The following is a 27,373-nucleotide window of genomic DNA, read 5'->3' as shown; positions in this document are numbered from 1 at the left end:
GCGTGTTTCACTTCCCCAGCAACCATGCTCTCCCGTGTGCTAGGGAGCACCTGTCTCCTGTGTGCCACGCTGTTCATTTCAGACTCAACGTTACCTCCATTCTGCACAGATTTGGGGTCGTCCACTTGCCCTTTGCATGCTGAATCTTATTTACTGCAGAAATAAAGTCTCCTGAATGAGTTATGGGTGCAAAGCTCACAACAGGTTACAGTTTTTGCCTACCTTGTGTGTGCGTGTATACGCACACGAGCTTGCACCCTGCACTGAGCGTCTTTATTGCCCACTGGGGCCCTGGGCCGATGAGAGGTCCGTTAGAAAGCAGAGTGCCAGGAACCCGGTTTGAAGGTGCAGTTACCAAGTGTTAACCTGTCCTCAGAAACATTGTCATCAGTTAAGCTAGAAAATGCTGCAGTTCCCATAGCAGATCCTGGCATTTTAGCTACCAGCATCTTTAGCTGCTACTTTACAATCAGCATGGCTGAAGGGCATGAAGGAAAGGTGGCTGTAAGCCACCTCCCTGTTCCCTTGATTCTGGACTGGCCCAGGGCTGAGACATAGAGCAGCCTCAGGGCAGCTCTAAGTTTCATGCCCATTGCAACAGGCCTTATGGAACACCATGTAGCTTGAGGATCTGGCACTCTGCCCGCCACTCCTCCTGGCCTCTCTGTGACCTCCTTCTCTGGCTCTACACCCCCTCTGCCGGGGGCAATCAATAGAGGCCCCTTTAAGGCAGCTTTCCAGCTGGTTTGTGCCACTGAGGCAGGGCTGAGGAGCCACTAGGGTCAAGGATCTGGCGGTTCGCTGTCATGGTCACTGAGGTTCACACTAAAAAGAAGGAAGGCACATGGCTTAGGTTGGCAGAGGAATTCCCACCCTGCGCGCCTCCCCCACCCCCGCCTCCGGCCTCCATCCTGTTTAAGCCCAGCCTGCCAATGCACCACCGAAACAGCCTGTGGGGCCCAGCCAGTGTTTACTTGTGCGAATGCAAATGACTGTCATTAACTGAAGAGGCTGTTTACTTAAAGCAGCGGGGCTGGCAGTCGGGGCTGGCAGTCAGCGTTGGCGCTTATCTGAACCATTGTTCCACAGGAGAGTATGGCCTGGCCCACAGCCGCTGTGCAGGCGTCTCTCCAACTCCTCCACTTTGCTTTCTTCTTTCTCCCTCCGTTTGCCATCCCTCTCCTGATCGTTTTCTCAGCCGGCCGGGCACAAAGGGACCAGATTCTGGTCTCAGCCTGCAGCAGTGTAAATCAGAGTGGCTGCCCCTCTCCATGTCTCAGTTTACCCCTCTGTAAAATGGGGATAATGATACTTCCTGGGGTCTGCTGGGAGGGAGGGAGGATCAGGATTAGGAGCCTGCGGTGTGTGCAGTGGTCGGGCCATCCTGGGGGTGGGGGGATCGGGACTGGGGCAGCAGGAGCTGAGATCTGAATTGTGCGGGGGTGTTGTGTGGTGCCCCGGGGAAGCTTTGGAGAGCGCTTGGGCAGGGCCACCCTTAGGCATATGCAGCATACGCGGCTGTGTAGGGCACCCGAAAATTTGGGGCACCACCAGGACAGGAGGTAGGAGCGGGTCGGCTCCCACACACCTAGTGTGCGCTGCAGTCTCCTTGGGCAGGGGCCCTATTCACAGAGCCGAATGCGCCCGCACATTCTGCATGCGGGACAGGGTATGGGGGTCTCTGAGGGGAACTGCCGGGCGGCTTGGTATCCTTTGCTGCCTCTGCCTTTCCTCCCGGGCTGTTTCAATACCTCTTCATAGTAATTTCCAATAAAGTGTTGACATTAAAAAATATTATATTATTTGCATCATTCTGTCAATAAATCAGAAATGTTTCTATAGTGCTGCTTCTTTCATGCAAGTATAGTCCATCAGCTTTATGGTGTGATTAACTTGTTTAAACTGCTTTTAATAAAGTGCATGTGGCTAGTTTTCCAACACTGTACGCTTATGTTTGTGTTGCTAAGAGCAAGTCGGGCATAGGGGCACCGGTTTAATAATACTGCGGTGGCCGGGCTGGCCCACAATATTTTGGCACCTCAGGCGGGGAGCTCAAATGATGCCCCCATGCCCCCTCGCTTGGGCCAAAACTCTGAAAGCTCTCAATTCTGCCTTCTTTCTGTTCTACTCCTCTCGTGGTACTGCCCTGCTGCCTACCCCAATAAAGGAAAACTAACAACTTAAAATGCCTTGTTCAAAAATTTTAAGTAACACTTAACTTTCAAACACGTGAACAGCAAATGTAACTTTCCTTGTCTGCATGGTAAACACGGGCATTTGTATCTGTTTGAATAATCAAAGTGGTGCTTTCCGTGCCGCCTTGGTTGCAAAGATTTGAACAGCTTCCTGCTGAAGGTCCACAGTCTGGGCCAGCTCATGCTCTATTGAGATGGTTGCAAGGCCGACCAGCCTCTCCTGTGTCGTTGTGGAGTGTAGATGTGTTTTTATTAGCTTCAGCTTGGAGAAGCTGCGTTCTCCACTGGCAACTGTTACAGGAAGTGTTAGAAGTATGTGCAGAGCAACAAAAGCTTTTGGAAAGAGGATGATCATCTTATTTGTGCACATATATTCCAGAACAGCCTTTGGAATTGATCCTGCTGAAATGTATCTTGAAAGAGCTTTCAGTTCATCACCTAAATCACTCGCATCAGTATCACGCATGTCATCATGTGTCAACACTGTCTCTAGTGCCCTGCATTGCTGGTGTAGGTCTTCTTCAGGTATAGTGAGGAGTTTTGGAATATCATACAACATCCCAAATATACTGCTGTGTTCCTTGAGCTGCATGAAACGTTCTTCAGCTGACTGTATTGCACAATCTAGCACCTGGTTAAAGAATTCAACTTTGAATTGTTGTTTGGGGTCTCTTATGGGATTATCCCATGCCTCATAATCAAAATGTCGTCTTCTTCGGTGATTCTTGTATTCTTGAATGGGTGGGAAAATAGCTTCAGTGTGAAGCTCCTCTGGCAACTTCTGTGCACTCTTCAGAACGTTTTGACATCCCCCATCTGACCGGCAAGACTGTAGGTATGACTTTGCTTTGTCCAGTTGTTCCATTGCTCCAGATATATCAAGGTCAACACCTTGGAGTCTCTTGCTTACAACATTTATTTCAAACAGTATGTCATGCCACAACACTAAGCCACACAGAAATTTGAAGTTATATATGTTTCTGGTGATTCCATTTCCCTCTCCCACTGTTCTCCCATGAACAGTTCCTGTCATAGCATTATCCTTCATAATGGCAACTATGGCATCATCTATCTTCCCAATTCAGTGTTTGATAGGCTTTATCGCCTCCACTTGACTTTCCCATCGTGTGGCACTCAGTGGTTTCAGTGTCAGAGAGAATGTTCCCAGATGTTGCTTCAAAATTTGCTATCGATGAGTTGATGCAGAAAAAAATACATCAATGCTTTGAATTACATTAAAAAATTGAGCAACCTCACTAGAAGCTGATGCTGCATCACTGACCACCGAGTTCAATGAATGAGAACTGCATGGGACAAAAAAAGCTCGAGGGTTTAACTCTCGGATCCGTGTCTGCACTGCTCTGTTCTGTCCTCTCATGTTGGCACCATTATCGTAGCCCTGACCTCTCATGTCAGCTGTCGCAATTCCCGTCTCTTCCAGCTTTCTAAGAAGCACATTTGTCATACCAGCTCCTGTAGTATCATCAATGTCAATAAATTCTGGAAGATGCTCTCGGACAGTCACCACTGCAGGGACATTGTCACTAGGTTCTGTTGTTGTTACAAAACGCACCATTGAAGTCATTTATTCCGTATGGCTGATGTCAGGTTTGCAGTCCAGAATAACAGAGTAATATCTTGCTGACTGCAGATCTGCCACAATATTCTGTTTGACTTTTGTTGCCAGTAACTGTATGATCTCATTTTGAATTGTTTGTTTTTCCAAGGTAGTGGTGTGTGTACATTTCTTGGGGACAATGTATTCCTTCAAATCAGCGGCACTGCTATGGGTACCCGCATGGCCCCACAGTATGCCAACATTTTTATGGCTGACTTAGAACAACGCTTCCTCAGCTCTCGTCCCCTAAAGCCCCTGCTCTACTTGCGCTATATTGATGACATCTTCATCATCTGGACCCATGGAAAAGAAGCCCTTGAGGAATTCCGCCATGATTTCAACAATTTCCTTCCCACCATCAACCTCAGCCTGGACCAGTCCACACAAGAGATCCACTTCCTGGACACTACGGTGCTAATAAGCGATGGTCACATAAACGCCACCCTATACCGGAAACGTACTGACCGCTATGCCTACCTACATGCCTCCAGCTTTCGTCCAGACCACATCACACAATCCATTGTCTATAGCCAAGCTCTACGATACAACCGCATTTGCTCCAACCCCTCAGACAGAGACAAACACCTACAAGATCTCTATCAAGTGTTCTTACAATTACAATACCCACCTGCTGAAGTGAAGAAACAGATTGACAGATCCAGAAGAGTACCCAGAAGTTAACTACTACAAGACAGGCCCAACAAAGAAAATAACAGAATGCCATCACCTTCAGCCTCCAACTAAAACCTCTCCAGCGCATCATCAAGGATCTACAACCTATCCTGAAGGGCAACCCATCACTCTCACAGATCTTGGGAGACAGGCCAGTCCTTGCTTACAGACAGCCCCCCCAACCTGAAGCAAATACTCACCAGCAACCACACACCACACAACAGAACCACTAACCCAGGAACCTATCCTTGCAACAAGGCCCGTTGCCAACTGTGTCCATATATCTATTCAGGGGACACCATCATAGGGCCTAATCACATCAGCCACACCATCAGAGGCTCATTCACCTGCACATCTTCCAATGTGATATATGCCATCTTGTGCCAGAATAAATGGACACAAATCACACGTCAAGAATTATAACATTCATAAACCAGTCGGAGAACACTTCAATCTCTCTGGTCACTCGATTACAGACCTAAAAGTGGCAATTCTTCAACAAAAAAACTTCAAAAACAGACTCCAACAAGAGACTGCTGAATTGGAATTAATTTGCAAACTGGATACAATTAACATAGGCTTGAATAAAGTCTGGGAGTGGATGGGTCATTACACAAAGTAAAACTATTTTCCCACGTTTATTCCCCTCCCTCTGCTGTTCTTCAGACGTTCTTGTCAACTGCTGGAAATGGCCCACCTTGATTATGACTACAAAAGTTTCCCCTCCTCATCCACCCACTCTCCTGCTCGTAATAGCTCACCTTACGTGATCACTCTCCTTACAGTGTGTGTGGTAACACCCATTGTTTCATGTTCTCTATGTATATAAATCTCTCCACTGTATTTTCCACTGAATGCATCCAATGAAGTGAGCTGTAGCTCACGAAAGCTTATGCTCAAATAAATTTGTTAGTCTCTAAGGTGCCACAAGTACTCCTTTTCTTTTTGCGGACACAGATTAACACGGCTGCTACTCTGAAACATTTCTTGGGTGGTGACTCTTCTTAGATGCTCCTGGAGTACAGCATCAAACTAGCCATCAGGTCCACAATTTTAAGGAAGTTTTCATTGTTTGGCACATACAGCTGATCTGAAGTGCCACACAGGGCTAGGTTTTGGGTAGCAAGCAGTCTCACAATGGCAACGAGCCTTTTCAGAACATTTTGCCAGTAAAGAGACTCTGATGCAATCTTCTCTTGATGCTGATCATCTATGGTGGCCTTTAACCTTAGTCTCATCTCAAGCTCTTTCCACCTGTGGAATGCTCTCTGGTGATTTGCTGCCTTCTCATGGCATGCCAGATTTCTAGCCAGATTTTTCCAGTCCTTTGTTCCTGTAGAACCCAATGTGGCTGGAACATTAGACTGGAAGAGTTTGCAACAAAAACAGTATATAGCATTCTGGGGTTTTGAGTACATAAGCCATGGCCTCTCCACTTTGTCAGCATTGGGGATTTCACGCCAGTAATGTGTTGGATGGAAACTTCTGTTTTCATTGTCTTTGGGGAATATGAAGTTTTTCACTTGCTGTGGCCCAGGCAGTACAAGGAAGTCCCTCAGGCTACTGCTCAAGTGAGTCCACAGTCCTGGATCATCTAGACTTAAGGAACTAAACTCAGCAGCAGCTGTTCCTTGCACCTCCACCACACTCTTCTCTGGTCTACACTTTTCTTCAGGACTGTGACTGTGCATGGTTACATCCAGATATGGATGCTGCAATAGCTGCCAGGTCAACTGCACTCTGACTAACTTGAAGATCAGGCATCTCCTCAGCACTCACATCCTCACTGGGGCCGGAAGGTCCACCGTGAACATTTGTGTCTATGTATCTCAGGAGAGCTCCTTCCTGCTTAGATAGAAAAGCTTCCTTTGCCTTTTCTTTTCCCGAATGCTGCCCCAGGGGGACGTTTTTTTCTTTCACTCCTGACTGCTGTTCTGTGCCAGCTAGAGTGGCTCTCAACACTCAGTTGAAGGGGACAAATAAGCAGGCTGGTAGCAGGGCCTGAGTGAGGGAAGAGATCAGCGTCTTAAGGGCCTCATTGGCTCCTACTACTTCAGTTGACTGCCTGTTCTCCTCAAGTGGGTTCAGGGAAGCAGCAGGAAACAGGAATCATATAGAATCATATAATATCAGGGTTGGAAGGAACCTCAGGAGGTCATCTAGTCCAACCCCCTGCATCAATTCCTGCCCCAGATTCTTAAATGGCCCCCTCAAGGATTGAACTCACAATCCTGGGTTTAGCAGGCCAATGCTCAAACCACTGAGCTATCCCTCCCTCAGAAGCTGGGGTTAATCAGTCCAGGCTCCTGGGGGGGCTGGAGAGGTACATAAGGGGCTTCTCCTCCTCTCTCTCCCTGCAGCTCCTGCTGCTTTCTGTTATTCCCTCTCCCCTGTTCCTGCCTGCCTGTTCTGTCTCTTGTGCCCTCCTTCCTCCAGCCCAGCGCTCCCCCATCTCTGTGCGTCTAGAGCAGGGAGAATACGTGTGCACCAGCAGCAGACACAATTGTCTACACTCTGAGTCCCAGTGGCGCCTCCTCCCCCCCCCTCCACAGTCTGGCACCTGAGGCAGCCGCCTCAGTTTGCCTCATGGTAAGGCCAGCCCTGTGCGGCGGGCCCCATAAATCCTAAGGACAGCCCTGCGCTTGGGGGAGGGGACCAGGATGTGAGCGAGGGAAAGGTGCCCCCTCTTTGTTTGGAGGCCTTTGGTGAGTTTCCAGCTGAATTTTCGTCCTGACACCTGTACACATGTGCCCACACACAGAGGTGCGAGCACACACTCAGACACACACACACACACACATTCATTTGCATGCACCTACACATGCACACTTGCATTGCACACATGCTGCATGCACACACCCATTACACGCTGCATGCAGGCAGGCACGTTGTGTGCACACACCCATTGCACACACACTCCCATTGCGCACGCACTGCATGCATATACATTGTATGCACACGCCCATTGTGCGCGCGCGCACACACACACACACACACACACACAACCATTGTGCGCACACCCCCAAGGCAGCATGTTTTACGTGAAGAGTTTAAATCAGAAAACAGACCATGCGGTTAAAAGGTGAAGCTGCTGGTTTTTAAGCTAATGTCAGGGGGAGGGGTGGTCTCTTGGACTTTGAAGTCGTGGGGTTAGCAATGCTGGGAATACAGGGACCACACACTCAATGGGTCAGTGATCAAATGTTTGTACTTCAGCGTGTCATGGACCTGACAATGCCAATGCTTTGGCTGAGGAAGGCTGGAGGAATCTTTTGATCCCTGCTGTAATATTTGCTGCCAGAAATGGCACCCTAAATATTGGACATTCCTGGGCCTTCAGGGTCTTGGGGATCCAAACCCCAATCTGCACATGGATTTTGCAAATGGCCCTTCTCTTTACAATGGGCCAGGCCAACTCCCCTGCTCTAACTCCCCCTGGAAAGCCAGATCCAGTTTGACCTTTGTGGCTGGTCCCCATCCCTGGGCATTTGCTTGGAACATGAGAGCATGTCCAGTGGGAAGCTGCACAGGGCAGCAGACTGGGTGGCAGGACTCCTGGGTTCTATTCCTGGCTCTGCTATTGGCTCGCAGTGTGACTGTGTACAAGTCACCAAAGCCAATTCGAAATGTTCCCATGGAACTAGTGGGATGGTTATAGCCCTCATCTGTCTCTCTCCAAAGCAGCCTGAGGGCAAAGCTGCTGTTCCCTTAGTTACTGCATAACCTTTGCGGTCCTTTACCTTCTTCAGAACCCGCTTCTGTACCCTCTGGAGTCCTTCCCTGCCTCCCCTGCGTTCAGTGCTACAGGTGTGACCTCACCTGCCCTCTGCAGAGTGCCTGGGTCCCTCAGCCCCAGCAGGGTGCCTGGGTCCCTCACTTCTGCATGCTGCATTGCTGTTAAAATTCACCCAGCCCCCTTGCTAGCACGTCAGGGTGGGGAACGCTCCCTCAATAGTCCTAATAATAATAATTAATAATGTATTAATAGCAGTAACATCTGTATCCATGTGGAATCCTGTTATTCTTAAAAACACCAGGAATTAGATAACCCAGCCACCCGAGAAAGGCCTGCTCTGTGCTCCCAGAAGGACACACAACGCCAGGGTCCATCCCTATTAGCGTGGGGCCAGTCCCTCTGCATCAAGACTTGGGGATCAGGAGAGGACCCTTTAATGTCTCATGCACCCCAATGCCTACCCCAAACTTTCCCATCAAACACCACTTTTGTTCCCCATGGGCCTCTCTGCTGCAGGATCGTTGATCACCATGGGGAGCACTGCACCATAGCTGCAGGGGTAAATCCCAGCTCTGGTAGACATCTACGTGCTAGCTCTGCCCGAGCTACCTGAAAGTAGCCGTGTGGCCATGGCAGCTCAGGTGGCCGTCTGGGCTAGCCGCTCGGGTACGTACCGAGGATCTCAGGCGGGGCTGTATTTGGGCCCCTGGCCACACCTCCATGGCCGCAAATGCTGCTGAGCAGAGCTAGAGAGGGTATGTCTCGCTGAGCTGGGAATTACACCGCCCAGCCGCAGGGCAGACTCCGTGTTAGTGCTACTCTCTGCAGGGATTGCCAGTCACTTATTTGCAGCCTACAAGGCTGCGTTTCAGGAACCCTGTGCACCCCGAGCCTCCCTCCCATCCCCTCCCACACTGGAGAGAGCTTGAGGCTTTGTGTCTCCAAGCCCAGGGAGTGGGGGAAGCCTCCAGGGTGTTGGTTTTTTAAAGCCTTTTCTTTTCTCATTATAGGATGTTGCAGAACAACCAGCTCAGCCGGATCCCCGCCGAGGCACTGAGTGATCTTCCAAACCTCCAGTCTCTGTAAGTCATTAAAGGATCCCCGCTGGGAGCTGCTGGCTTCTCAGCACCAGAGTCATTAGTTCCTCTGTCACTTCTGCCTTGTCTTTCCCCTCGTGAGCTACTGTCCCTAATCTTGTGGGGAGGGAGGGCACCTGTTGTGGTGGGACCACTGTCTTGTTAGGGTTGCTGGAATTAGACCTCCCCATGTGAGAAGGCCACCGCTGCTGGTGTAGGTTTCCAGGAGCCCTGGGAAAAGGCTCTCTACGAGGCAAGCTATACCCCTAGCCCTGCGGTTACAGTCTAGCCTGGAGCAGCACAGAGCCTAGCAGGTTTGAGTAGGGGACTGTGGGCTTGTCTACACCATGCAGCTTTTAGCAACAGGGCTGTGTTGCGACAGCCTTGTCGCTAGAAGTCGGCGTGTGTAAACGCTCTTTGTCGGCGCTTTGTCGTTGCTTTTGCCGACAAAATACTTCCACCCCTGCGAGCGGCATTCGGTTTGTCGGCAGGAGAGCGCTCCTGCGGACAAAGCCATGTTCACACTGTCGCTTGCCACGGCAAAACTTTTGTCTTTGGGGAGGGGGCTTTTTAAAGCACCCGTGAAAGACAAAAGTTTTGTCGACAACTTGGCAGTGTAGACAAAGCCTCAGGCCTTGTTTGCATGCAACAGTTTTACTGCAGAGGTACAAACCCTGAGGCCTAGTGTGGCTGCACCTAAACTGGTATAAAAGTGCTTAATATCCAAATAGTGATTCCTAGACAGGAAGGGGAATAGGCCATACCAGTATAAGGCACCTTTATACCAGCATATCTGCAGCCATGCTAGGGCTTGTACCGGTCTGATGATATTGATTAAAAATATCACACACACACCCCCACCGCCCCCCGTAATGGAACTAGTTACATTAGTACAACGTTCAGGGGTTGTCCTGGCCTCAGAGCCGGGACTGCAGGGTTCCATGCCTGGCCCTCCCATTGAGTTTAAGGCGTAACTACTTTGACAGTTGGCCTCCTCTACACTAAAAAGGTAGGTTGACCCAGCGATGTCGCTCAGGGGTGTTTAAGAATCCACAACCCACCCCCAACCGGTGTAGTTAGGCTGACCTAACTCCCCGTGTAGACAGTGCTAGATCGATAGGTTGACGGAAGAATTCTCCCATCTACCGCCTCTTAGGGAGGTGGATTAACGACGGCGACGGGAGAACGCCTCCCATCGGCGTAGGCAGTGTCTACACTGAAGCACGACCGCTGTGCCACGGGAGCCTTTTAAGTGTAGACAAGCCCTTATTAGCGTGACCATGGATGGAGTAATTTCCAGGCATTTTTCACTGTGTGATAACATTCTGTTTTCATTCACACACACACACACCCTGCAAGGTTGGTGAAGAATCGGAGAGCTGAAATGTCAGGGTTCTTTTCCCCACACAAAAGTGCTTTAAATGAGGTCATTTTTAATGCTTCATGTTTTCCAGCGGGTTTGTGGCTGGTCTGTATGCATTCTCTGTATGTTTTAAAGCAGCCTGAGACTGTTAATTCTGCCGGTAGCGCTTTCAAAGTGTTTGTTGCTACCGGTAGTTGGTGCTGTCGCTGACTCTGCCCACGATCACCCCCTTCCTCCCTCTGGCTCTCCTTTCTTCCCCTCCTGCCTCCCCAGATCTGTCAAATGGGGGAAACGCTGCCCACCTGCTGGAGGAGCGGTGAGGCCTAGATGCGAGGTGCGCCATGTGGTCTGTTCTACACCAATCCTACAGAAACAGCAAGATTAGGCTGTGCAGGGAGGAGCAGACCCTGTTGTTCTAGCCAAACCCCATCTCATGCAGCATTTGCCACAGCAGCGCTCTGGGCCTGTCGCGGGCAGACCCCTGCTCAGCACCCCACTGCAGGCAGACATCTACCCGGAGGGGCAGTGCCAGGCAGCCAGCCAGCACAATGCCCCGCACCTGGGCTTGACAGCTCCCCTTTCTCCCAGCTCAGTGCGGAGTGCCCAGGTAGTGACCTGCTCTGCAGTGCATGTGGGAGCCAGCTGGTGTGATGTTATGTCCCCCTCTGGTGGTGGCCAGGCCACACAGATGCCGAAGAGCCTGCCTGAGCTAACAGAAAGTCTGTCTGTGCTTTTAGAGCCAGAGGTGCCAGGTTCAATCCCCGTGGCTGAACACCCACCCCGGTGTGACGCATGCAAAGGATGCCGAGAGCGCCAGGAGGCTGGGCAGCACAGCAACCCAGGGACTTGGTTAAAGTTCGGGGGGGTACGACCCGTCCCGTTTCTCCAGCACGGCAGGCTCAGACTGGGTCAGTACTAGGGCAGGGTGCTCCGGCGCTGCAGCATCCATCTATCTAGATTGCATCAGGAGAGAGTCACCACGAAGTTTGCTTTTCGATTCACCGAGCCCACCCTGCAGATCAAGCAGAGAGCAGAGTCTTGCGAGGCTGTTACCAGGCTGGCATGGGGAGTTTCTGTCTGTATATTCTTCTTCTTCTCAGATTTGCAGTGCTGTGGTCCCTAACATGACACTGAAAGCAGAGGTGCATTCGACCTGCACCTAGGCAGGCAGTGGTGAGCCGGAGCTTCCCACGCGTGGGACCCCAGGCGGCACGGAAGGTATATTCCGGCTGCACACACCTGCAACGCTCTGAGCCCAGCAGATGGTGGCACAGGGCGAAGATGTGTTGCAGTTAGTTTTGTGGTGTGGGACTGACCTGCGCCCACATCAGATTGCAGCCAGGTTCCAGCTCAGCTCTGTAAAGCCACGAAGCTGGTGCTCCATCGCTGCGCCAATGCCTGGAGATCACCTTCAGAGTTCCCGGGGGGCTGGTGTGACTCCAGCAAAGCTGCTGGAGTTGCTCCCCTCTGACACCAGGGTCGTATTTGGTTCCATGGGATTCCCTGGGATTGGATTGGCCTGTGGGAGGCAAACACAATCTTGGAGGGCTATTCTGAAAGGTTTGGGGTCCTTCGGCCACTGACCCCTCTTGGAGCCAGGATCAGAAAGACACTGACTCGCTGACACTGCTGTGTCTTTGCTCTTTACCCAGCAGTGATTGTCTGGAGCAATCGCATGGGCCCAGTGGAGTCCAGATAATTGTGTTTCCTGACGATACACAACATGCCAGGCGTAGCTGCCTACACAGGCGGCCGCTCCCGATGGCTTTTGGTAGCGTCAAAACACAGAACACAGTGAGCTCCACTAGAGGACTCTCAAAGTATTTAAAGGGACACTACCCTCCTCCTCTACACTATACTCATAAAGAAAAGCTCTCATCCTCTGTTTGTTCATGTGCAGCAATTTTCCTCTGAGAGCCAAGATTACTCCAGAAATACCCTTCTGCAGTGACCTCCCCATTCCACCTATTTCCGTCGGACGAGTGGCCATTCGGATAAATTGGGTCTGATTTGAGAGAGATGAAAGGTTGTGGAGTAAACAGCGTTCCCCTGTAGCAAACTTCATTGTGTTTTAAGGCAGATATAAGCTGATTTGCGCCGGTTTCATTGGTGCTGCCAATACATCTTTGAATGCAAGTAACTGGCCCCTGGCCACGAGCCCCTGGGTTCTAGCCGTGTCTCCATAGAGACAGCCATTTCTGAAGAAGAGAAGGCAGCTCTGTATTAGAGATTTTTTTCTCTCTTCGTAATTCAAGTATCTGTGAGTAATTTTCCACAAGTTTATGAGGCTCACATGTATTTATTACCGGCATAGTAACCAGATTGGAACATCCATATATCATTGCAGTGTGGCTTCCAAGCTTTACGAGTTGGGGTATGTGAGACCGGGCTTGTTCACCTTGCCCAGAGCTTCTGGTCTTTCCATTCAGAAATGGGAAAGGATTTTGTGGCTGTTCATCACCCTGAGTTCTGGGGCTTGCCTGGCACTTCGTGGAATATTAACTGACTGTCGTGCCGTCAGGGAACACACCATAAAATATCCTAAGCTGACAGGGCTTGCAGATTGGAGCAAACTTGAGTGTGTGGGGGGAGCATGGACAAAACCCGATTGTGTCCTGTTTATTTTCTCGCTCTTGCAGCTCTATGTGTTAGAACAAATTTCTCTTGCAGTCCGGGCAGGCGGCTGCGTCCCTGACATCACTGGCTGTTGCCCCAGCAACCGTTATGAAGTCACAATGCAGTGACTCCGATGTGAGTTCAGAGCAGAGTCGGGTGCGGAGGGAGGAAACTCGCATGTAAACGTCCACAGGAGCCTCCTCCAAAATGCTGGAGAGTGTTCGGGTTCGAGACAAGCCTGCCTCACAGTGGGTTTGATTTGCTTGGGTTTTTTGGATGAAATCAGGATTTTGGCTTCTCATAACAGTACAAATATTATTTGTTGGGAAATTACTCTGGAATTGTCAAAGGGCCATCCTGCTGTGCTCCATTGGCTGGATGGTTGGATGCCCAATTGTCTGCCTGTGTTTGCTTTTTAGTTTGATTCATGCTCTGTGACCAGTCATCTAAGTCACGTGGTATAGTTTCTGCCCTCTGTTTGGATAGCCGGAACTGTTTAAACAGGAAAATAACAAGAAACAATTAGAGAAACTCTTGTTCATTCATAAATTCCCTTGTTCTCATTTCCTTGTGGGTTTTCGCTTGGAGGCCAGCTGCTCCCCGAACAAAAACCCATGTTGCAAATACAAAGGGATGAACACAGGTGAACTGACCAGCCATGTGGCATTCAAACGAATGCCCCTGAGTGCCCCTTTGCAACACGTGCCCTTAGGACTCAGCACTGAACTGAACCGAATGGTCCCAACTAAGTTTGGAACCCCATTAAATGTAAGAACAGAAGGCATGGGGAGAAACAGACTGAATTTGGATTCAGGCATGTTTTGGATTGAAAGCAGAGGGGGCCCTGTGCATGGGTAAACCCCGGTCGTCGGTGGGCGGGATTGAACCTGGGACAGCTGGAGCTTAGTGCACGAGCCTTTACCACATGAGCTAAAAGCCAAGCGGCTGTAGAGCAAGCTCTCTCTCTAAGTAGTCTCAGTGCCACAAGCTGGGACACAGAACACCACACCCGGGAGGTGTGTGGGTTACACATACTGTACTGGGGGGACCGCCGTTGTCCTATTTCTTCCCTGGTTTTTTAGATGCACTCTTAGTTTTTGGAGCACGACAGTTCTGATAAGGCAACTTAGCTGCCTCCTGCAAAACGTAGCGTGATCTCAGCCGGGAAAGCAATGCCGGCAGGATTTCCAGCCGGGCAAGGTGAATCTCAGTGCAATGGGCTGAAGCAACAGCGAGCAGTGCACCTCGGGGGTCTGCCGCGTGTCCCCAGCTCGCAGATGGTGTATGCGTCGGTAGCACTCTGCCTCCCGCCGAGAGCAGATCATTTTAGCAGAAGCGTGCCCTAGTCCGAGGCCGTGGGGGGAGCTTGAGAAAATACCACCCCTTAAGTACCCCCAGGAGGATGCAGGAGGAAGGTAGCAGCCAAAGCAGTGAAGACGAAGGGGTAAGAAGTGGCCCCCAATCTACATTAACCTTCTCACACTCTATTCCAGCTCCTCAGCATGGAGGTTACCCCATCTTCGACTGCCTGCACCTGCCTCATGGGTGTTGGTAGGCGTGTGGGGGAGGTGTCTGGCTGGAGGCTGGGACCCCGCTCCAGCAACTGCATGGGGTTTATTCATTGTGCATCACTCAGCTGTGGTTGCATGTGAATTAGGAGTGCACAATCCATGACCGACCCCTGCTGGGCGTTTCCTTGCAGCAGGCGTTAATATGCTTGATCCTGTCTATGCCATGGGGACAAGCTGGCCTTAGGGAGCAGGTGTCATAACCGGTGCCAGAGATGGAGACGCAGCTTTTCCTCCTGACCGCAGCCACCCTGCACTGGTGCTGCTGCGGCTGCTTGCTGCCCGCCCGCCCGCCCAATGCTATGCTCCTGCAGCGTTGTTCACCTGCCGACCCGACTTTCTCTGTCCTTCCCCTGCTGGGTCCCTGGTCCTCCCCTCCCGCTGCCCTGGGCCCCTGCTGAATTTAGACTCACCTGTTTGAAATTTCTGGGTCGGGGGTGGTGATTTTAAAGCTGCCTCCTGCAGGAGGAAATGCACCTTGTTCCCCCCACCTCATCTGCCCCTCCCATCCCACCAGCACCATATCCCCCCTCGTTCTGAGATCTGTGGCACACCCCTGGTTGCAAGTTCAATCACTCTGCAGCCAGAGGTACTCTGTTTTAGAATCACCTCCATCATCCACTGCTGCGGGGAGCAGGAACCCTACAGAGCTCTGGGGAGCTGTCAGCAAAGAGTAGCCAGACAAATGGAAAGAGGAATTTGGATTTAAAAAGAAATGAAAACCCAGAGCCTTATAAAACGGCCCAATTGCCTGCTCCGGAGGGGCTGCTTCTCACAGGGGCTTGCTCTGCCTTTTGTGTCCATTCTGAAACGCAACAGGAGAGATTAGAGAGAAGAGCACGTACACGTGATGGCAACGTCTGGTCAAAGCAGACCGGGTGCCAGCCTCTTATGTAATGTTCCAGTCCCGTTGAGATCTCCTGGCAGGGTGTCTGGTTACCAGCGGTTTATAGGTGCGGTAGCAGAATGCCATGTGTACTCTGGAACAGTCGTGTGTCAGTCTAATTAACGACTCTGCGGTTTGCGAGCTCTTACCTAAAGCAGATGGGCATTGCGTCTGTTCCTCTGCCAGATGAAAGGAATCCAAGGAGTTTCAAAGCAAGCAGGTGCTATAAATTATAATTACTGGGCTTGCAGAAGGAGAGCGAGGGAAAGAGGGAAAGGAGCCATGGTGGATTAAAAGATCAAGAGAAACTCTTGGTTTTTCTCCTGCAAATGATGGTCAAAAGTGACGGGAATGGCTGGGCCTTTCGGTAGGTTCTCTGCAGAGCAGTACTGGGGAATGGCGCTTAGAAGGCAGCAGGCTGATTCTATAGTGGGAGGTGGCTCAGGTAGTTTTGCGGCAATTAGAGCTGCCAGGGAGGGTCTCAGTGCTCCTCCAGCACCGGCTGCTATTCAGTAATCTCCAGGGAGTCGCAGCCTGTTTCCTTGTCTGGTTTTGAGTCCACACGCTCCTGGAAGTGCCACTGTGGAAGGCTCCCCCAAAGTAGCTGCTGTCGTTCAGCCCTGCCATGGCGGACCACGGCCCTCGCCATGGCAGGACCTAATAGCCATGCGGAGCTCTGTCCAGCCAGAGCAGGTCGTGGCACGCACCTCACTAGGTCGACACCGTCACAGATTGAACAAGGAGGGGAGAAGGGGCTATTTTAATCCCTGGCCCCTCAGAATCCTTTGGGTTGGAAGAGATTTCAAGCGTGCCCTCTCCTGGCACGATTGGTGTCACGATCCCTCTGCTACACAGGCAATGCAGTCTAATGGCGAGGGAGCCGGGGACTCAGAAGCAAGACCCCTGGGAGCTACTTTTCCCCAGGCAGGGTATAAGGAATTCCCATTCAAGTCAGTCAGTGGTCCTCACGCAGCCCCAATCGCCTTAGCATCTCGTAACACCACTGTTACGTCCTGTGACTAGGGAACAGATACAGAGAGACAAAGTGACTTGCCAAGGGAACTGGTGGCAGAGCTGGGATTTGAACCTAGGTCTTCTAGGTGCTAGTGTAACCCACACACCTCCTGGGTGGGGTGTGGTGTTCTGTCCCATCTAGTGGCACCGAGACCACTTAGAGATTAATGAGTCTGCTCCACTGCTTTAGCTAAGAGTCATATCATCCCGGTCAAAATACAAAAACACGCTGAGGTACACTTAGGAGGTGTTACACTAGGCCAGCACCTGAACCACCAGCCATCCTGGGCCTAGCTCTGCTGTTCACTCTGTGTGGGACCGTGGGCAAGGTCCTTCGCCCGTCTGCTCCTCACGTACCCCTCCCTTTAAAACAGGGATAATCTCACACGCGCGCACAGAGAGGGTGGGAATTTCATTACTTGTGTGTGACGTGCGTTGGGCGTCTCGGACAACAAGGCAAAGTCGTGTTGTTATCCGTGCTGCATAGCATCAGGCTTGACCGTGAACCTTTCCATCAAGGGCCCTCGCATACCCTCCCTTGGCTTCTTGTGCCACTGCTGGACTTGACAACATTTATCCTAACACTACACCTGAATGTCTTTCCTCTTGACGTTACCAGATAGATCCCGCAGAGGGAAAGTGCCGCCACGTTAACAAAACTTGCCCACTGTGGCCGCCATCCAGCTTCCAACTGAAGTCACCGGAAAGGCTCCAGTTGTTTCAAGCCTCATAGTCCATCTCCTGCTTTGTCTCTACCGATGCTCAGAGCCTGCCTGGGGTTCTGAAAGCCCGTCCAGCCCTGCCCCGTGCCCACATCTGGGTTATTTAAAGTAACTCAGTTTTCCTTCCTCCCAGGGAAAATCATGTCTGCCGAAGGTGAAGAAGGTTACTATGGAAGGAGGAAGAAAGGGCAATGGACAAATCTTAGTGCAGGAAGGAATCACGCTATCCGTGCTGCCGGTTTTAGGGCTGGATATATGTCCCTGGAGAACAGGAGTGTGATAGGCTGGCTTGCCATTTACAGGGAGATGGGTCGCAGCCCCAGGTGGGGGAAATGAAGATCATGTGACCCAATCAGGTCTCTACCTTATCTAGCCCAGAGGCTGCGGGACAAAGGGGAAGTGGTGGTGATGAATGGCTGCAGAAAGGCTGTGAGGGGATGCTGAAAGCAATAGCTCAGCTAGTACCTGGTCCCCAGAGGGCTGTGAAACCCTGCGGGATGCCAGGTCGTAAAGGACGCAGTCCCAGGAGGAGGGCTGTGAAACTCTGAACTTAAGGGTGGGTGAAAGGGAGCTCACTTTGGGAGCTGGGCTATGTTAAATGAACTGGACCCCGGGAGCAGGGAGGAGGGAGCTTGTTTAAAGAATTTTGCAGCGAGTGGATTATTTTTGGAAACCTCCGAGAAACTGAGGCAGGGTGCTGCAGGGCCACCCCATGTCATGAGGGGGTAGGGTGGAGGCTGTGACCTCTGTAACAAGGTGCCTCCAAGTTCTTAATTGCTGCTGGAGACACCCTTAGTCCTGATATCCTTAGCAGGAACTGTTTGGAACCTGATGGAATCACAATCAAGACTCTTCCAGCCCTGGCCCCTTAGGGGAGATAATTATTTTTATATGTATGCTGGAGATTAACACGCAAGGAATGACTTCTAGGAATTTGCAGGTATGTAGGCTTTGATGTAGACAAAGGGAAAAACGCTCCCCCACCCGATCAAACTCTCACAAGCATATACATTTTTTTATGACAGATGGAAGGGGGAAAAAAATCATTTCGGAATTAGCATGGCCTGAAGAGTTCCTCTGAATTCTCCCCATTTTCATCTCTCACCTTTGACCTGTTTGAGATTTGACAGCTTGCCATTAAGGGCATTATTGTTCCTTATAAATCACATTTGATGGAATACGGGTAAAAAGAAAATTCACTTCCACTGAATGTTTACAGGATAGAAAGCTGCGGAAGTAGAAGAGGCGTCTATAAAACAGGGATAATGTGACATCAATTTACAATCTGCTGGCGCAGAATTTATCTTGTGACAAGGCTAGCTCTGTATTATTAATGTGATTTATGGGCCATAAGGTGGGGTTATGGAGCACAGTATAAGGGGAGTTGAGAAGAAGCTATTAAGTAGCTGAGGAATTTGGAATCTTGAGGGACTCTGATTCAGACAAAGCAACCATGAGGACTTTCCTTCTGAGCTGCGTCCATTAGAGTAAGGGTCCTCAGGTTTTTCAGACGCATCTTAACAGAAATAATGCTTAGGTTGGAAAATGAAAGCACTCTGGCAGGTGGATCTCCTCCCTCCAAAAGGCCCTTCTTCCACCAGTAGCTGCTTTGGGAAAAGACAGAAGAGCTACCTTATATCATCTCTGAAGTCCTCTCCTGTCTCCAGCCCAGCAGCTGACTTTAGGGGAGAAGCATGACAGAGTTTGTGGGCTTAGTCTCCTCTCCTTACTTGCATGAGAATGTGTGTTTTCCATTGGGCATTTTCAGTGCATAATGGCACTTCTGTACCATAAAAGGACACAAAACCCGGGGCAAGCCAGTGGGCCGAGTTTAACCACAAGAGGTCAGCCTAGAGTCTGAAGAATCACTTGGAACAGGCATGGGGAGAGACCCTAGACCGAATGGCACCCCAGGTGAGGAGCATCTTCAGCGCCTCCCCCCTATTTGTTAAACTTTTGAATGCCTTATTTTTTATTGCATGTGTAGCCCATTTCACAACTTTGATACACAATTTGCATGCCTAATTTATCCCTGTCACATAAGACGATACATTTGCATGCTAGGATCTGTAAATCTGTATTTATTCATGCCACATATAAGCAAATAAAAAAAATTCCTCTAAGCTTGTAGAAACTTTTTAATTTTAAGAATAAGTGAAATGTTCTAACATCAAGACATTGAACTGTGCACCAACCTTGGGTGGACCAGTATTAAATAGTGTCACGGTAGGTAACCGCCTTAGAACGTTAACTCGAGTCCTGTAGTTCAAACCGTCGCTTTTCTCACCTTTGGCCCTTGCAAACTAAAGCGCAGCATCAGGGAGATCCAAAGACTGGCCCAATGGCATTTTCAAGCCGTAAAATAGCCAGCGATCACAGTCTCTCGTCGGCCATCGTCGACCGAAGGTGTGTTTTAGTGAGCCTGAGCTTCGAAAAGCTGCACTCACCTACTCGCGACTCTGACCAGCAGGGTGAGCAGAATCTTCAAAGCTGCTCACACATCAGGAAGAGTGGCCTTCAGCTCTGCGTTGTGACTGAACTGGAGAACCTGGAGTGGAGAGTGCTTCCCATATTGCACAATTTGACAGATGTTGTCCCATTCAACCTAGAGGGCTTTATCACTGATGTCCGAACATTCCCCATGTGTCAGCATCCGGTGAAGGTCCGTACAATTGTTCAAGAGTGTTTTCCTGTCCACCAGCAGCTTACTAAGGTCATACAACCCCCCCCCCCGGGGGTCTCTCTTTGTGGTGCTTCGTTTGTCTGAACCTTTCTTCGATGGACGCTCGAGCAGCGTCAACTGCTCCTCCTGCCCTATAGCACATGACGGCCCTGCTGATCACAGGGTCTCTTACTGCTCCGTCACACTGATGCTCTGTAGTTGGAAGAGAACTGGTCACACTTTGTTCCCTGTAGCAGTCTGGGAGTCAGCGTGGGCTGAAGGAATGAACTCGCCAGCCACTGATCCACACAGCACTTTGAGAGCCATGCCATGTGCTGGGCAGACTGCGGAATATAGTTGCAAATCAAGATTCCAGTGAACATTTTGCCTTTGCAAAGGCATCTTGCGGCAAAGCAGCAGCCTTTGCGCTGGCCCAGGGCCAGAGACTTGCAACCACTTTCAGTCCAGCGGTTGGTGCAGGAGCTTTATACTAGCTGAGTTCCCATGGCTGGAGGAATCCCTAAGTAGGCAGCTATGGCTACATTCTGGCCTCGTTGCACTACTCAGGAGGTGCAAAGGTGCTGGAACCAGGACAGGAGATCCTTCCCTAAGGGAAGTGACCCTGGTCACACTGGGGGCCTGAAACAGAACCAAGAAGAAAACCCATATGTCCTGAGTGGGCTACAGGACCACCCTTCCCCTTAGTTAAGCTTCAGCCATGTCCTTATCTCGTCCAGATACTAAGAAAACAAAGGCACTGCACCACCTGGACCTGCTGAAAACAACACTAGAACTGCTTCTCCTCAGAATCCCAAAAGCCCAAGGTGTGTCACTATCTCCCCACGGGGCCTAAGATCACACTGGGCAGTGGGGGGATGACAGAACACAGCCTCCTGGAACCCCACAAGAGAGCAGTTACCCAGAACAGCCCTCTGGAACCCTCCAGAGTGGGTTCTTCTGCTGCAGCTGGGGCCCAAAATTTCTCAAGCGATGGTATGAAAGGCTCCTGACAGGAAGAAGTGAAACAGCATGGACCCTTGGCCTTTGCCCACCATCAGCCAGTGAATCTAGAGCCATCTTTGCACTACACAGAGGTCAAATGTAAAAGTTAAAGGGATCTGGGAATCAGAGGATGTCATGTCACACCAAAGTTATCTTAACAATCCTCCCCAAGAAGAGAAAATCACAGACTGAGCAATGACCAGTGAGATTGTGTAAGATCCTATAGGTCTAGAACCCAGGTCTGCAGAGCATCTAGGTAGCTAACTGCACCACGCTGCCTCCCAGCGGCAGTTGCAATTAGTTAGCACTCCATTGCCCGTCACTCTCTGTGTCCACAGACCATGGGAAGTCCTGCCTCAAGGAGTCTGACAGGCAGCAGCCTCATGGCTCCTGATTGGCTCCCCACCCTCTATAAACCCAAGGGGCATTCCAGGAAATATTTAAACAACAGGAGGGGAGGGATAGCTCAGTGTTTTGAGCATTGGCCTGCTAAACCCAGGGTTGTGAGTTCAATCCTTGAGGGGGCCATTTAGGGATCTGGGGCAAAAATTAGGGATTGGTCCCGCTTTGAGCAGGGGGTTGGACTAGAGGACCTCCTGAGGTCCCTTCCAAACCTGATATTCTATAATTCTATGAACAGTGTGGATTTGCTGTAGCTGTCACAACCATTCCTGCTCCTGGCTTGGACCTTGGCTTGATTTGGACTTTGCCTCTTGACCTGGAGCCTGACTTGAATTCTGACTCTTAGTATCCACCCTGGTCTGGAAGCTGATTATGAACTCCTCTACTATTCCCGGCCTTAGGTTTGACTCTGCTCTGACCCTTGGTCGTGACTGCCCTGACAGACTGCCACCATCAAGAGATGCTTTCTTAATCAGGAAGCGAGCAACCACATGGAAAGTGAGATCCTACCCTCTTGTAGGGAGGGGATGGCCAAGGACTCAAAGACTTAGGCATTCTTAGCTCCAGTTGGTGCTCACTCTGAATGACTGAGTGTCAACGATGTGAAAGTTCATGGGAAGCAAACTTCAAAGTAGCTCATGTAAATTTTTATGGAAACCAAATTTTGTATTTGCATGCACGTGCAATTATTTATGCTGTGAAGTTCTCCCATGCTCCTCCAGTCTGAGAAGAGAAACAATACACATGACTTAGCTGCCTAACTCAGCTCAGCTGCTTACAGAGAATAGTACACAGTCAAGACACAGAATTTTTAAAGAGGTGCAAGAAAAGTTGGTAAATTTTTCAAAATAAATAAATTGGTGTAAGTCACAAATGTCCTGCAAGCAGAAATGGAGGCTCTATTCACTGAATGCGTTGGACCACGTGCTCAGCTGGGGTAGATCCACTAAAGTCAACAGAGATATGTCCGTTTACATCGGATGAAGATCTGGCCCAGAATGTGTACAGAATTTTTCACTTATCTTGAACTAAGAATCTCAAATTATGGTATCACCCAGGTGATATGTGCACTGCCCCGTTCATCTTTAACGCTCCCTTTAAGTGCTTGAGTCATTTCCTCTCTTCTAATTTCCCTGTTCTCATGAGCTTGTGATTATCTCGCTGGTGGTGCACTGCATGAAGGAGCCTGCAGAAAAATTAAGTGCGCTGTATTATTCCTAAAACTAAAGAGCAGGGGTGGATGGAAAATATGATGCTGGGGTATGTGCTACCTGTCATCCCCAACTCAACTTCTTTGGGATTCACCATCAGTGCTCCCAAGCCTACTGGATTCTGCAGGATGCCACATGTTTTGGCTTAATTCGGCTGTTTCTGCATTGCCAAGTTAGATGTTCCAGGGACGCGACAGAAAGAGACAAACACCCCCCCACACACACGCACACAAAAGACCTGCTGTAATCTTACAAAGGTGTACCTAAGCTGGAAGCCAGGAAATCTGACCCCACTGGAGTCAATTGGTGTTTTTCTATTGCTTTCGTTCGGGCTATGACTTCAGTCCCTGAGTCCCGGTGTCCCCTCATCCTCCATTGCAGGGCTGCTGTTTCCTTCCAATATAAGCAGCCTGGTGGCACGTTAAAGACTCAGCTTCATGTTGCTTCTCAGCGGGACCCTGGCAGGAGGCAAGCACCGTAGCTCACAGACCCATAGTTCAGATTGTAATCTCTTCCAGAAGAGGCCCATATCTTCTTGCCTGTTTGCATTGGGCCTAGAACACTATAGGCTCTAAATAAAAAATCACACACACACACTCTCTAGAGTGTTAGCCATGGGATAACTCCCTATATGTTTTCCATTGACCTTTATTAAGGGGACTCGTGACCCTTAACTCTCTCACATATGCACATGAGTATCCAGGACTTGTTACAGTTCCCCTGGTGACTGAGAAGATTAATGATGGGTCCCAGATGTTACATACGGTAGATGTGTCAGCACTCCGACACACCTGATGAGCTACAGTGAGGATCCATCTAAAATGGGCTGAGAATGGCAAGTATAAAACTAATGATCTATAATCACAGAATCATAGAATCTCAGGGTTGGAAGGGACCTCAGCAGGTCATCTAGTCCCACCCCCTGCTCAAAGCAGGACCAAACCCAACTAAATCATCCCAGCCAGGGCTTTGTCAAGCCTGATCTTAAAAACCTCTAAGGAAGGAGATTCCACCATATCCCTAGGGAACCCATTCCAGTGCTTCACCACCCTCCTAGTGAAAAAGTTTTTCCTAATATCCAACCTAAATCTTTTTTGTTGCCCTCCACTGGACTCTCTCCGATTTTTCCACATCCTTCTTTTAGTGTGGGGTCCAAAACTGGACACAGTACTCCAGATGAGGCCTCACCAATGCTGAATACAGGGGAATGATCAGTCCCTCAATCTGCTAGCAATGCCCCTACTTATACAGCCCAAAATGCTGTAAGCCTTCTTGGCAACAAGGGCACACTGTTGACTCGTATCCAGCTTCTTGTCCACTGTAACCCCTAGGTCCTTTTCTGCAGAACTACTGCCTAGCCATTCAGTCCCTAGTCTGTAGCAGTGCACGGGTTTCTTCTGTCTTAAGTGCAGGGCTCTGCACTTGTCCTTGTTGAAGGACAAGTGTCATATCTAGGCAGCCCTCACTGTGGTAGCTGGGCACCAAGAAAGGAACCTAGATAGACAATAGGGTCTGATTCTGGTCTTCCTTGATACCTGTGTCACTCCACTGACTTCAGAAAGTTCCTCCTGATTAATGCTGGGGTAAGTGAGAGCTGGATAAAACCTGGGGGTAGAGGATGGGTATCAGAGGGATAATGTTGCCTCCCGGTGCAGAATGTAGGGCCTCACTCATTGCTCCCGTAGGAAAACAAGGTTGTTTTTATTTTTTCCTAATGACTCCCATAAGCAAAGTGTTCAGAGAAACAGGACAATACCCAATCAGTCATTTTGAGAGCCTCTGGGAACCAACAAGTCATGCTCTTAGCTATGTCTCTTCCCTCTCTCGATGGTACTGACCTGGCTCCCTCACCTGAGTATCTAAGCACCTCACACTCATATTGATCCTCCTACACTCTTGGGAAGTAGGATAGTGCTCTTATTCCCATTGTCCACAGCAGGAATGGAAGCACAGAGAGGCTAGGTGACTTGCCAAAGGTCACACAGGGAGCCAGTGGAAGAGCAGGGTCTTGACCCCAAGCCTTAGCCTAGTGTCCTAAGTGCTGGACTATTCTTCCTCATGCATGTCAGTGTTACATAGATAGGTTGGCCCAGGTCCTCAGGTCTAGTGCAGCAGCTTTTCATTGCACCACAAATAGATTATGGTGACCAAGGGAGGGTTGCCCCAGATGTAAGGGGTATGACTGGGAAGTCCCTGCATCCCATGGGGCTAGTGGCAGCAAGCACAACTTAGAACAGCCTGCAAGCTGCTTGCAGAAGGACTGTCCTGACCTGGCCCTGCCCGGCCTAGCCTAGAGTAGGCTCAGGCTGGGGGTATAGGCCATCTTTGCATGCCCTGTCCAGAAGTGGGCTGTGCCCTGCTCTGCCATAGCCATATGAGAAATGACCCACTGCACGGTGCCTTGTAAGGGCCCAGGCTGATGGCCCGGGGCTCTTCGCAGTTACTGCTGCACAAATCAGAAGCTCCATCCCTGGAGACAAGGGAGCGAGCGGGCTGTGAGCAGGGAGCGAGGCCACCCGCCATCCCAAAGTGCAGGGGTAAAGGCTGGCTCCTCCACGCCTGAACGGGTGTCACGTCTAGAGCAGCTTTTGCTGCACTGTCCGCGTCGGGGGCAGGGCTGTCTTTATCTCCGGTTTGGGCAGCATCCAGTGCACTGATGCCACAGTGGCGAGCACGGTATCAGAGCCTAAATAGAACAAGGGCCTTGATCCTGGCGGGGACCTCGGGGCGTTCTTTGGTGACTGACTGAGCCGGTCATAAGAGGGGCAGCTGGGCCAGATGCCCGGATTCCCAGAACCTCCATTAGCCGATCAACCACTTCTGTTCCTTTTAGGATCCTGTACGGGGAGCTGGCTAGAGGAGGGCCTGGTTACGATCTCAGGGAAAGGCATCCAGAGGCCCCTGGCTGACAGACAGTGAGGGCTCCAGGCCAGCTGGTGCAGCGGCTCCTCTTGAGCTTGGATCCCTCGGTGGGTGTGACTTGGTCACTGTGTCACCCATCCCTGTCCCTTCTGAAAGGAGGGGGGAGCGGCTGGCTCTGGGGGCTGGTCCTGGACTGGGCCCTCTTGCGTCTGTGGTGTGAGTTCAGCAGTGCTCAGTAGTGGCCAAAGGCTGCTACCATCTCAGGGCAGGTAAGCAGCCAGCCCCCTCTCCCCAAGGTTCCTCCTTGCCACCCTCCAGCCTTCTGTCACCTGTCCCCCTGTCTCTGTTTCCCATCCCCAAGGCCTCCCCCCATTAGCCTCTGTAAGGTCTCCCCCTTCTAAGGCTCCTCCAAGAGCCTCCTCCTCCTGGTCCCAATCCCCTTTCCCAAGGGCCTTCCTCCTCCCAGGCACTCCCTCTCCAAACCCCACTCTCCCAGGCCTCCCCAGTCCTGGGGCCCCCAACCCCCATTTATCTGCCTCCTGGAGGCGGGGGTAGAAGGAGAAGTTTCTGCAGCTGGGTAGAGAGTGGCCCCTCCTGGCAAGAAGCTGCGCCTGCAGCCATCGTCCGCTTGCCTTGGTCCATCTGGCTGGTCTGCGGGTGGCAGGGAGACCGGGCCGGCGCTAGGCAGAAGCAGACAAAGCAATTGCTTAGGGCCCCGAGCAACTCAAGGGGGGCCCTATTTGCTTTTTATTATGAGAACTTGCCTGTTTTAGTATGGGGGGGGGGGAAGATATTCCTGCTTAGGGCCCCCAATGGTGCTGGCTCTGCGGGAAGAAGGTGAAAGCCACCTCACACCCTGCACTTCTGCACTCTCTAACACCCCTCCCTCAGCCAAAAGCGGGAGCTCAACACACCATTGCCCCCTGGGGCAGACGTGCCACCGTGCTCCCCTGTAATTAGTGAGGGCTTTGCTGATGGCCCCTGTTGCTATGGTTATATATTATTTGTATTACTGCAGCACTTAGGAGCCCCAGCCCTGGACCAGATGGCGCCAGGTGCTGTACATTATATAGCAGGTGTATTATGGTAGCACCTAGCAGCCCCAGCCATGGGCCAGGTCCCCATGGCACCAGGTGCTGTACAGACACAGAACAAAGAGACACCCCCTGTCCCAAAGAGCATCAACCTGAGTCACTTTGTCAGGGTGAAAGCCAGCACTCCCATCCAGCCGACCCCTGGACTTTAGTACTTCCAGGACCTTCATTCCAGCTTCAGCCCTCTCTGACGTAGGTTCCTCCCTGGTCTCCGTTAGCCTATGGAGGCAGAACTGGCCTAAGCTCCTGTATCAGCCCATGGGAAAGGACCAGAGTCGAGAGTCTGCCTGTTTCCCCGGGCTGAAGGCACTCTGCCCTTGAGTCTGTGCTTGCACATTTCTGCCTGATTCTCTGAGTTGCTGAGCACCCCCAGATCCCCTTCCTAAGCCAAGGCTATGTCTACACTAGGAAAAAAAGTATTTATTATGGTAGCACCTAGGAAGCCGGTCATGGCACACGACCCCATTGTGCTAGGCACTGTACAACCACTAAACGGAGATGGACTTGGCCCCAACAAGCTTACAGTCTAACACGTGTGCACTAGTGTGTTAAAATCCTAGGGTAGACAGGGCACGTTGTCATTTTCACACGTCAGCTGGGGAGCCTAGGGTTTACCTCAACCTGCTAATGTGTTAAAACAACAACTTGCCTTGTCTGCTGTGGGATTTTAACAC

General features: G+C 50.7%; 1 protein-coding gene across 4 annotated transcripts in view; it reads left to right on the top strand.

The window, feature by feature from the left end:
- Positions 1 to 27,373, top strand: part of LGR6 (leucine rich repeat containing G protein-coupled receptor 6) — a 205,712-nt gene that overhangs the window by 100,039 nt on the left and 78,300 nt on the right. For all 4 annotated transcript variants that reach the window (XM_073320016.1, XM_073320018.1, XM_073320017.1 and 1 more), the window contains exon 4: positions 9,232 to 9,303. In XM_073320016.1, the coding sequence (XP_073176117.1) occupies positions 9,232 to 9,303 (72 nt within the window). The remainder of the gene's footprint in view (positions 1 to 9,231; positions 9,304 to 27,373) is intronic.

The sequence above is a fragment of the Lepidochelys kempii genome, chromosome 21 (assembly GCF_965140265.1).
Source record: "Lepidochelys kempii isolate rLepKem1 chromosome 21, rLepKem1.hap2, whole genome shotgun sequence".
Lineage (NCBI taxonomy): Eukaryota > Metazoa > Chordata > Testudines > Cheloniidae > Lepidochelys > Lepidochelys kempii.
The sequence above is the reverse complement of the archived record's forward strand: the minus strand, read 5'-3'. Positions and strand labels throughout refer to the sequence as shown.